Source organism: Daktulosphaira vitifoliae, unplaced genomic scaffold (genome assembly GCF_025091365.1).
Source record: "Daktulosphaira vitifoliae isolate Bord-2020 unplaced genomic scaffold, ASM2509136v1 Scaffold_3, whole genome shotgun sequence".
NCBI classification, from domain to species: domain Eukaryota; kingdom Metazoa; phylum Arthropoda; class Insecta; order Hemiptera; family Phylloxeridae; genus Daktulosphaira; species Daktulosphaira vitifoliae.
The window spans coordinates 25,022,484-25,035,994 of NW_026099574.1; the positions used below are offsets into that span (position 1 = coordinate 25,022,484).

Consider the following 13,511-nt stretch of genomic DNA (forward strand, 5'->3'; position numbering starts at 1 on the left):
CTATATATAATTAAAACATGCCATCAATATTTTATTATTTTTCAGAAAAAATATTGAATTCATTTTGTAACTGTGAAATAATAAAACGTGAAATGTGATTAAATCTTATATTTGAATAGTTAAATTTAAAAATCACATTTTACCATATATTTAATTATAAAGTTCTAAATGTTGATTACAGAGAAGCTCTTTAACGTCTCATTCTAATTGAACCTTTATCTTAATTCTGATATGTAAAATACTACAACAACAAACAACAAACAACAAATGTTCTTCATTATTATTCGCATCATCAAACTTCTCTGTAGTAATAAAATGTTCATAATTAAATTTAAATTAAATTATTACTGAATGATGAAATCAAAAACCTAATAAAGAAACCTCTTTTACAGTACCAAATTTTTTATTAAATTTTAATAAATTCATGAAAATGTAATTTTGTACAGTTATATCAAAACTTATAAATTAATAATAATTTTATGGAAAAACTAGTTAAAAGAAATCGCTTATAGTTTCAACATAAAACTGTATTTTTATAAAAGTATTTGAGATAATTTCACAGAAGTGAGATGACTTAATTTCACCTCATATAAAAAAACATTATAATTACTGGTGGTAACTAATATAATTTGCCATTTTATTAAATTTTTAATCTAATATATTTCTTACAATCTTGAATTTATATATCTTAATTTAATTTATTTAGGAGATAGGCATCAAATAATATATTATATATTGTATTACTAGTTAAGGTATAATAGTATTTTTGATCTTATTCATATAACAGGGCTAATCTTTCTTTCATCAATTTTAGGAATCTCAAAGATCTTTTCAATAGTAAGATTATAGTATATTTTCGAACAAATTAGATGGACAAGAATTTATATTTTGAACCTAATAGTTTTAAATAATTAGAAACAGTTTACCTTTGTTTTTATTGTTCTTATTGTATTTTTTACTTATAATATTAATTAACAAAATTTGGATTCATTCTAATAAAATAAATTTTACATATTATTATTTTTATTAAAACTAGAAACCTGCACCAACTATTAGCACCTATATATAATAGTATAATTGTACAACTTTTCTCATAACCGAAAAATAACTAAGTGTTTATTTATTAAATTTACTTGTGTTATTATGAATAATTAAAACATTTAAGTAATACATGCTTTAACATGGTTAAAAAGTATTAGAAATTAGTTTCCAACTAGCGGTTTAATTTAATTTTAAAGAACCAGTGCTTAAATTTATTGTCCTTAAATAATATATGATGTATAATTTTTTACTTGAAGTATTTTTTAATTTTTATTCATTGCTTTTGGTAATGTTTTATTTAATATTCTTCTCTTGTTTAATAAAGTTGGTATTAAATTTTACAATCTGCATATTTTTTTTTTACTAATCAGAGAACAAACAAAAACCATGTTTTTTAAGTGTATAAAAAAAGTTTTTGTACTAATGATTATTTATGTCTAACGCCTCTGAACTTTTAGTGTAAATAAGTAACAAGTTTTGCAAAATTAATCTCTGTCACGATAAATTTGTACGTATTAATAGAACACTGAGCTAATTTTATCATAATTTGAATACTTTGTTTTATTTTTTTTAATTTATTTAAAAATTAAAAAAAAAACCTAAAAAGTATAAAATAAGTAACAAACAGTTTAAATTAAATCGATAATTTGTCATAAATTGAAGATTTCATAGTTATTAACATTTTTCTTTTTCAAATTTCTAGTAGGTAGGTAGGAATTTTAACTAGATGTATTAAAATGTTCTTAGTTAAAGGTGTAATATGTTTTATGATATTTTGAAATTATGTTTGATGATGTATTCACTAAAATAATATATGGTTTATTAAATTAAAAACGAAACAAAAAATAACAAATTTAATACATTATAATATTAAACTCTTTACGCATCTCATTTTTGAACATTTATATGCTCTAATTAGAACTTATAATTATACATAACATACGCTATATATGAAGTATGTCAAAACATCGTTGACACAATGTATAAATCAATATCTCAGAATAACTTCATTTATACAGAGTTTTACTTTATCAATATATTTTTATACTATTTTAAGTTTTGCGTTTGGAACAATTGTAGTAATGTGTGATTGTGTATATTTTAATATTGTGCTTTTAATTTCTGACTTTAGTGCGTCGATGAATATATTCTCTCGATGATGCTTTTTTTTGTTGGTTTTTATGTATGCGCGTTTGACGTACATAACTCCCCTTCGTTGTTTACTGGTGTGTGTTTTAATTAACATGATCATTGGTACACCTTGACAAAAAATATCGCGTATGCATTTAAACAAAAAGTTATTATTCTATATGCAATACAAAATATTGATATTACATATCTATGGGGTACATTTCCAATCATTGATAATACCNCGCGTATGCATTTAAACAAAAAGTTATTATTCTATATGCAATACAAAATATTGATATTACATATCTATGGGGTACATTTCCAACCATTGATAATACTGACTTGGTGCTGATATCATGTAAAGAACCGGTGGATTTCAACTAGTGATGTAACGAAATAGTATTTTTGGTAACGGGAATATTCTTTTTATTTCTCAATTTTTTGCATTTTTATTACTTCTTAATGTTTTTTGTGTTTCTATGTATTCTCAATGTTTCATTTTTTGCTCAAAAACAAAAAATAATAATCCTCATAAAAAATTCTTTAGTTTAGATACAATCAAATAATTCCCCCCCCCAAAAAAAAATTATATATAATGACCGTATATTGGGCTTAATTTGACCGTCAAATATAAATTTGTTTAATTATAAATATAAATTTAAAGCTCCTATTAATTCAACAACATAAAATTGGATAACTTTTACTCGAAATAGACTATATCTCTATCTTCGTTTAATCAAATCAAAATCAATTAATATTAATCAAGTGAGTACATTAATATTAATGAATTGACCAATTAATTTTACAAAAATGTAATTTATAATAAACACTAGTTAAAAAGAATATTCTCTATTGCATTATCAAGAGTATTACGGTAATTTTACATCACTAGTTTCAACTTAAAGATGTGTGTACGTGTCGTGTAGATATGTCGTGTATTTACATGCTTATAGGAATGTGTATAATTTAAGTGGAATACTACAACTTTTTTATAATAATAATAATAATAATAATAATAATGTGACTGGTGTAATTGAATTGAATCTTTTGAAAAAAAGAAAAATTTTAATATCCAAATTCTTTTTTTATATCATGAAAACAAAGTAATAAATAAATACATTTATTTATCATACTAAAATCATTCACAAATCTGGAAAACTTTATATTAAAAAAAAAAAACATTTGTTTGAATTATTATAAATTAGATATAAATAACTCCAATATTTTTTTGAGTAAAGAAGAAAAATTATGATTTTACAATAAAGTAGCTTTCGTACATTGATAAAAGACAATGTAGTCTTGTTAATAGGGCGATAGCTGTTTGACATATGCTACTTATTAGGCCACAGGACCCAGTTAGCAAGGCTAGAATTCAGCTCATTTATTGCAATCATCATTCTTTCTCCGACGATGCATTAAATACCCGTTCTCGAGTACTGTGGATTAAAAGCCTACAACACCAAAGAAACAGTAATTCATTTTGAACGGTATAGAAAACAGACAAAAAATAAATTTAATAGTATAATTTAAATAATATATATAATTTGAAATTATAAATTTTACTTCAAACATGTAATTACATAGTTCAGTTAACATTTTAATTGTTTTATTTAATATTTTACATGTTTATTGAATACTATAAAATGTCTTATTAGCCTTCATTGAAGGCTATAATAATTTAATTTTTGTCTTTATAACAGTAATCCACTTTATGTTCATAGAACGCATTACATGGCACTTTGATCGACTTACATGATCAAGAAAAGTAATACTAGTCGCTTGTATTATTCTAGGGATTTACTATAGAAATTCAACAATGGGATTCAAGGGATTTAAGCCTTTCATAAGATAACGTTGGTTAATTGATAGTGAATGTCGTTTTATATGTAACGATATTGTTGATTATATCAAGCAACATATAGGGAAAAAGTCAAGTAAATTCCATTATTTTAAACGTATAAATCATTATTATATTTCTATTACATGATTTTAAATTTCGCAACAGAAAGAATCAATATAGTTATTCTTATTTTATGTTCTTTGTTGTGACCTGTATCAGATGACTTGCTACCAATTACTTTCTTCATTTATTTTTATACAATTTTTTAAGCTGCATATAATGATTAACTAAATTATACGTTTTATTATTTATTAATTTTTGTATTTGTGTCAAACTGTAACCAAAACTAGCATTCTAGTTGTAATTATTTAAAAATAGGGATACCATTTTGTATATATTTTTTTCGTTATACTGTTTAAATTATGAATTATAAATTTGCTCACTCAACTATAGAAATTAACACAATACAGTTTTTTTAAAATTAAAATAAATATATTTTAAATGTTTTTTGTTAACGATCTGACTGGAATTGGTTTGAAATAAATTAAAAAGATTTAATCAAGTTAATGTTTATTTTTCTGTTACTGTAAGTTTTATTTATTTATTTTATTCAGCTAAAGTAGTTTCTTTAAATCACAAATTCTTACAATAACATTTTTCAGTCTAATAAATATTTTGATGAATTTAGAACTGATATTCTATAAACATTTGCTAGTTAAATAACGGAGAATAGTATTATTATGTATAATGTATTTATCTTTTCCACAAATGAACTCATCATATTTCCCTTAATTCTATAACCTCTTGAATTAATATCATAGTAGGTCAAGTTATTCTCAAACTATTATTGAGTTTTAGTGTTACAATTAAATTTATGTTTATACAGAGCTATAACACACTAATTTCAATATTCAAAATTTTGCTAACGTGCCTATGTTGTGTTTGGAACACACAAGTTAAAAATTTCTCTCATTTTATGATGCTATCAAAATTTAATTAATTATTCTAAGAATAATGTATAAATAAAAAAGTAATATCATGAGAAATTCTTTTTGACTTAAAATAATATTGAAGTAACACTTGAAATCATATTATCGACAGAAATTATTATATGCCAGTTTTAATTTTAAAAAGCGTTGATAAAAATCTGGAAAAAAGTTTATTTTTAAATGATAAGGTATATACACAGATGCAATTCGATACACTTCAATGGTTTCCGTATTGGAGGAAAGCCAAAACGAAATTCAATAGTTATCGCACTTCACTTTTATGTTGTTTGAAATACTACTGTTAAGTTAAAATGTGAAATTTAAACTCCCTGTGAGACATGGATCAAACATATATAAATACCAATTTATGTACGTTGGTACTGTCTACTTGAAACTACAATTAAGTGTATCTAAAGTAGTACTTTTGATAATCATTACATTTCAACATATAACATACAATAATTTAACATTCAAAGTATAATTCTTAAACGGTTAAAAAGTATTTCTTCAGTTAAAACAATCAAGATTAGCAAATAATCAATGTTTGACGTAAAATTTCCTCGTTAAAATTTTATTTACCAAAAAATAGATTTTTTTTTTAAATATTTTATCAATATTCCTTAACCTTTATCCTTCAAAGAATTTTACTTAATAACAATAAAAAAAAATTATATATAAACTACTTCATTATTGATTCACTAATAAAAATTAAGTTAACTTGTGTTTTTATATTCATACATAATGAACATTATATAAAACTAACACCTGCTAAAGTTCCTATTATCGTATGTACTTATATCAATCAATAATAGTTAAACTTAACTTGATAGTAAATTTTTATTACGTTTTAAACTAATAATTTTTAATATTCTGAATGTAGTGTTGTATATTAAACATTTCTATAAAGAATTTAATAAAATAATTGTATAAAGTAGTTTTTATAATAACAGTTCTGAAAACAATATACTGATATTTGACGCCAGTCATGAATAGTTCGAAATTATGCGCATCTAAAAAATTTGAAATTATATGCAATTTGAGTATACAAAATTATTGAAATATGTATAAAATATAATATCTATTTCAAATTTTTGTATAAATTACAGTTAATAAATTATTATTTTTACATAAAATACATAACTATTACTTTTAAAGAAAGATAAAAATTTATATATTTTAGTTTTGAAATTATTATTATATTAGTAAAATACATCTATTCTTTAAAATAATTGATAATATTAGTAGTAACACTATATATATATAAATTAAAGGCATCTGCGATTTTTAAAACAATAACTTCAAGCAGTAAGTAGTCGCATAGTATTTAAAATTAAATATTGTAAATTACATTTGAATTTTTAATGTTCAAAAATATCATGAATACAACACTAATTTTTTCTTTTTTGAGCATATTGTAATATAATTTTTCATAAATTGATTAGACAGATTATCTAAATTAAATAATAAGAATTTATCATTTGTGGCTAATATTATTTAAAATTGAAAATATGTAAATTAATTATAAAATATTAAAAAAATAAGATACTATTCATGTAAATGTCAGTAATTTAAGTGTGATGCCATCCAGAAAAGCCTGTGAAGCTAATTAGTAATGATTTAATGTGAGTACACATAAAAACTATTAACTTGAATGCAAAAAACTGTTTATCATAAATTATAATTTTTATACTGTTGGTAAATTCTTGCATTTCATTTTTTTAATTATTTTTAGAATATACCATTATTGTTTGATAAGTTAATCAGAGAAAAAGAAATTATTTTTATCCTCTCTTATTTCATGTTTTTTTCGATCCCAACGGATACATATAACTTTTTGTTTTTGACAGCTGAAATCAAATTATGATTGATCTACTATTTGAACTATATGAAGCTGTTATTATTTTCAAAAAGAGAAACGTATATCAAGTCATGAAAAATCCAAGTATCGAACATGTTGAGTTGACAATTTAAAGATTATATCTTTGCGGTAGTGTTCAATATTTTATTGATAATTTTAGTTTTAAAAAAATACAATATTTTACGCGGAAATTTCAAATAAATTTATGCGCATTATTTTCCATGATCATAATATATTTTGTGTATAATGATTATTTTGTAAATATTTGTGGCAATGATAAAAATAAAAGACTTATCGTAATAATATAATTGAACAGTGATTTATAATATTTATTTAACACAGATGCATTAAATGTATGAGTTAACGTTAGTAAAATCTTTAATGGTTATTTAATGCAAAATAATAATCTATAAATGAATACTTTTAAAAGTTCCATGACTGAAGAATCATTTCGAAACATTTTGTTTATACGTACTAAGTAAAATTAATTGTCAAAATTATTAGGGGCATATAAGCATTGTAAATTTTTAAGATAATAAAAAACAAATTTAGAATCATTTATCTAAAGTGTTTTTTTAACTTTGGATTTGAAGAAAAGAATAATGATTTGGCACGTTTATTGTGTTAGCTAAAATCCGTGACCACAACCACGTTAATGAAACGTGACTGAACGACATGATAGCGAAATTGCGACCACATGCATTATTTGTCATCATTATTGTTGTTTCCGGTAACTGAATTTAAAGCCTGTCTGCGAGAGCAGTTAAAAAATATATTGCTCAGTAAATTGATTACATGGGCCAATGACAATATTGACAAAAGGTTCTAGACCTTCCCATTGTCTCTTGTGATTTATTCAAAAATCTAAGTTTATATTGAGATATTTCATCAATAGTAAAATTATATTCAAACTACCAAAATTAACTATGAGCGTATCGAATTGTTTTAAATTGTAATATGTCAATTATATTTAAAAAGTTCCGTGTTCACTACATATCATACATTATTTATTTTTATAAATTTTATGGTAATGAATCTTGAACTTTGATAAAGCAAAACTTTTTGTTCAATATTTTACTTATTCTAAAAATTGATATACAAATAAAAATTTAATTTATCAAAAATTACTATAAAGATGTTAATATTATACGATTACCTTTTTTCTTTTTTCTCTACTAAAATTAATCAAAAATACAAATTAGTGAGTGTTAGTTTAGTTATTGTATTATTACTAATATATAGTATATTAGCAATTATAATTCTTATCAAGGTTACAATTAAAATTACAAATTTTTAGATCTGTATTTCCATACCAAAACGGTTTAATCAATAAAACTGTATACTTCATAAGACGGCACTAGATTTAGGCAATTTCATTACATTCATGTCGTGAAACATTTGCAGTTATTAATAGTTGGTGAATTAATTTTCAATTTCCATTAATGTTCTCTAGTAAAAAATTGAAATGTTATTTTCTTTATTTTACAATAAAATAGTATTTATTTCATTTTACAAATATATATGAAAAAATAGGTTTGATTACAATCTGTTAACATAATATGGAAATTATATTTTTCTGTATTAAACAATAATAAAATGTATATTAGTACTCATATAAAAAAATAAACATATTAATCCCAATGTGTTGTGTACGAGTAGTGGTAGTTTAATCTCTGACCTTATCATCGTCGTTTTCGTTGATGACACTTTCACTGATCCAAAAGCTCGACTATGTTTGACATTCGTTGGCATTTGTTCACAATTTTCTTTTATGAAAATGTATATTGAAGAGAAGAAGAAGAAAATGCATTTTTTTTTATATAAATACATAACCAATTTTCCATATTACTTCTTGTCAACATATGATGCAACAAAATAAACATAAAATATTTCATCCGTTATGTTTTCGCACGTTATATATTTACAATACTTATCTTACTGTACCATTACAAAATATATAGTGTAATTTTCATTAATTTTATTTATATAACCATAAATAATTTTTTTTTAGTGAATTACGATGGCTCTGAGAAAATCACTTTGAAACCCGTGGTGGTATTCATACACGGAGAGTCGTATGAATGGAATTCAGGGAACCCGTATGACGGTACCGTGTTGGCGAGCTATGGTGGTTTGGTCGTGATTACAATTAATTACAGACTGGGAGTATTAGGTAAGTAATCGTTTGTTAACATTTAGTGATATATATATATATATACAGGTATATATACCTGTATAAAAGGGATATCCATTAACTAAATACAGTCATTCTCGCTAATATTTACTAAATATTATTATATTTAAACTAGTTATTAATTATAATCCTTTAATTTAATACATATACTTGTAATAACATATAAAGTACCTAACTAAAACTGTGAGTATTTTGGGTAATTAATACTATTACATATTTCATAAATTAAATGATAAATTAATTATCAAGTAATATACCAATATTAAATTTCATTATAACAATATAGAGTTATACTTATCATTTTGATCTCAACCCATCTGAACAAATATATTTTAAAATAATATTTTATTCATAATATTATGTGGTTACAAATTATCAAAACAGTTATTAAGTAGTTGATGCGTTTTTACTTTACAAATAATCTAAAACGACTATATAATTTTGTATCTTTTTAAAAGTATTTTCTAAAAGTATTATTTTGAAGAAAATTTCTTATACATTTAACAAATTTAAGTAATCATGGAAACACATATAATATTAATAATTTATAATACCACAATGCTGAGTGCGTTTTTTATTGTGTCAAATCCATGCTCATCAATGATCAATCATTACATTTTGCAGAAAAACTAGTTACTGAAATGTGACCAGAAAATACATCATAGAGAGTATAATTTTCTAAAAATAAATGAAAGGTTATCAAATATATTGTCAGCTTTTGTCAATGGCATACAAAGAAACGATTTACAATTGAAACATTGAACAAAAAAATAAAAATCAATATTTTATAACATAACTAGTTTTACCGTTTTTTTTCGGTATTAATGTCTTAAGATGACATTGTGTTGGATTCACCTGCCTTTTTGGTAATACTTCCTTATAACAAGTAATAACACAAACGTTTATTTTACTAACACAAACAGAATATCATTCGAAGTAAATAATTACAAAAGAAATTAACTACTACTCCATAAAAAGAAAGTTATTATTTCTTAGAAAAAAAATTTCTATCAATAAAATTATATTTAACACAGTTGTACCAATATTTAATTTGCATATTTATTTTAAAAATAATTACCAAATAATTTTTATTTTAACTAAAAAATATCTAGATATTACATTTGATGATGTATTTATCTATTGATTTTTATTTAAGTGATCCCGTATAGCTTGTACGGAAACGCTTAATGCCTCAGTATACAGATTTCCCCTTCCTCTCCCATAAAATAATTAATTTTCTTAGCTTGGAAGAAGTTAAACATAAAAAAATATAATTTAATGCAATTTACAAATAAAAAATCATTTAACTAAGTTTATTTTATATTTCCCTATGTTTTAATTCTAAATAATTACTTTATTTTTTTTAATTCACTTCATCTATCAAAAGAATATTTCTTGATAAAATGTTATAAATATATAAATTGTAATTTATTTACAAACACATTCAAATACATTACAATTGATGCATAGTTTATAACCCTAAAAAAAAATCAATCATATGCTTGTTGAAGATTGAAAGTTTGTTTACTATAAATGTATCCATACTTTCTTTATCGTCTAATACTTAATAAAAGAAAGACAGAATAATTGATGGTTTTATCTATGGACAAAAACTATTAAAATTGATTGTTTGAAACTAAAAAGTTGAGTGCATTTATAAATTTTGTTAAGCTATTTCAAACACATAATCACTTAAAACAAATTTTTATTAATAGGCTTGAAACTTAGAAATGGGATCTACTAGGGTTAAAGTATTGGATTGGGGGGTTTATTCCTAAAATGAAAAATATTGCTATACTATTATATATTCCGACAACGAATCTACACGATTTTAGGTCCTTTTAAAATAGCTCAAACAAAATATATCAATTCGTTCCTAGAATAATTTTATCATTCATAATTATGAGTAATAAGATCATTTTAAAATTTTTAAAAAATATAGAGAATATCATTAGTATAAAATGCTATAAAAAAAGTGAAATCAGACAAATTGCTACAAAACATGTATTCCGGCCTAGATTTCAATTATCTAATAAATATTCTTTTATATATTACATTTTAACATATAAATTATAATTTTTACATCAAAATCAAAACAGTTTTTAAAATTAACGATATTAATTATGACAAAAAATTTTATAATTTACACAATGTGGTTTATTAAGTATTGAAAAGGTACATTATTAATTATCATGTAAATATGATCTATCTTACATGATAGTTTACTTTTAATATTAATAATATATATTTATACATAAATTTGTACCGCCTATAAATTCCAATCACATGTTATGGTTTATCGCAAAAAAAAATTTTCTTACAATAAATAACTTCTAATAATTTATTCACATAGATTGTGATATTTTTCAACAACAGTCACATATAATCATAATTACCTCACTCAGTGTTAATAAAATAAGGAAACAGGTCAATTGTTATAAAAAATGAGAACTACTTTTCTTACTTACTGAACATTTTATATGACTAAAATTTGTTGGGGACAATTTGTATTGTGTTTTTGTACTAAGCTATTAATTTTTGTCCTTATCTTATTGATATTTATTACCTTCTTGATAATGCCTTATTTTCATTTATTTGCAATCTGTAAATGCATGACTACCATTCACATATATTCTTTTATATTCACATGTCTTCTTACTTGTGTTATTTACACAACCAAATATTCCTGATGTAACTAAATTTGGATACATAAAAACGAATTTGTATAACGTATTCTTACACGATTCGATATCGCATGAAGAGACCAATTGTTCATGCACATATAATCTGTCGCCATAGCTTTTGCTCTACTGGTCATTGATAATACTAATCAGTACTTATGTTGTGGAAACGTACCGGTTGGTTTCAGACGATTGATAGTATTCGCATATTGTGTGTTTACCTAATTGTGTGCATGAGATGGTAACACTACAGTATGTTACNATTGATAATACTAATCAGTACTTATGTTGTGGAAACGTACCGGTTGGTTTCAGACGATTGATAGTATTCGCATATTGTGTGTTCACATAATTGTGTGCATGAGATGGTAACACTACAGTATGTTACCCCCCATTTTTTCGTTAATTAATGATTTTTTGATAAAATTGTACAAAACAATAAAATTGAAAATAGTCTAAGCAAAATTTGATTGGTCGATTACTAGTTTTGTAATATTAATTTTTATTATAGTCGAGAGAGGTGCGCAACTTTAAGGAATTCTTATCTGTACGTTATGATAAAAATAAAACGTTACTCAACACTTCTCTGCTTCTCATAATTTCTAAATGATTGAAGTTAATATTTCAAAAATAATTTATTTATTTAAAAATTAAAACTACTTTTAACTAGTCAAAATAATTTTTAGACCATTTTTTTTTACAATAAACTTTATATTTACTATTGTTCATAAAAATAAATTCAATTAAAATCTATCAATTTATATTAAAGAAACATTATTTGACAACACAAATGGAGAGTAGTATTTTTAATATATCACACTGTATATACATATCATGAAATTATTTTATGGTCTTAAGAATAGTTAATTACCTACTGTTTGTAAGATGAATATTTTATAAAACGAATATTGGCTCGTCTGATGAAAATTAAATTCAGTTATTTTTCTACTTTAACCTCAAAACTATTTTTGTTATGAACTATTCGTGTTATTGTTTTAATTTGTATAATATTATTCAATTAGGCTGAAGTCAAAGTAAGCAGGATTCTTTACATTAGGTTTTGTCAAAATTTGATTGTGGAACCATTTAGTATAAATAGAGAAAAAATGAGTTTCATATAACAAAATGTTGAATAAATACATTTTTTATATTAATAAAATATTTAAATCTTTAGTAAATTAGATAAAATAAAAATTTATAAATTATTTAATTTATTGAAAAAAAATGTCTTGTTTAGGCGAATATATAATAGATTTTTCCAAATATACAATTCTTAAAACTAAATAGAGGACAACTACTGTAAAAAGATTATTCCAATATTTGTAGTATAAAAAAATTGAAACGTATCAATAACAACATCGCTTTGTACGTATTTTAAAATGTTTTTTTACGAAACAAAAATACAAACGTACTTTGTTTTAACCTATATTTGCTATTAATGTGCCCATTGTCGATTCAAAATCTTATACACGTACATCGTTTATATGGTGACGACAAGGATACTGATTCACATAAATTATAGGTTTTACATTTGTAGTATTTGAAAAAATACAAGCAACGGTTTTTCACTTTACCACATAGCACTTGTACACATTCAGTTTGCAATCTATCTTCGGTTCGATGAGGCTGCTCGTACAACTTTCACAACACCTTCCTCTAATACATTTTTTGTCTTATCCGTTTCACAACAACAAATCCAATACTACCATGCTAATGCGATGATATTTCTAAAAGGCACGCGCCCAAATACTTCCAATGTATTAAATGAAAATAACTT

The 13,511-nt window shown here is 23.3% G+C and overlaps 1 protein-coding gene across 4 annotated transcripts in view; it reads left to right on the forward strand.

The window, feature by feature from the left end:
- Positions 1-13,511, forward strand: part of LOC126901804 (neuroligin-4, Y-linked-like) — a 210,704-nt gene that overhangs the window by 146,270 nt on the left and 50,923 nt on the right. For all 4 annotated transcript variants that reach the window (XM_050678568.1, XM_050678567.1, XM_050678569.1 and 1 more), the window contains exon 3: positions 8,871-9,032. In XM_050678568.1, the coding sequence (XP_050534525.1) occupies positions 8,871-9,032 (162 nt within the window). The remainder of the gene's footprint in view (positions 1-8,870; positions 9,033-13,511) is intronic.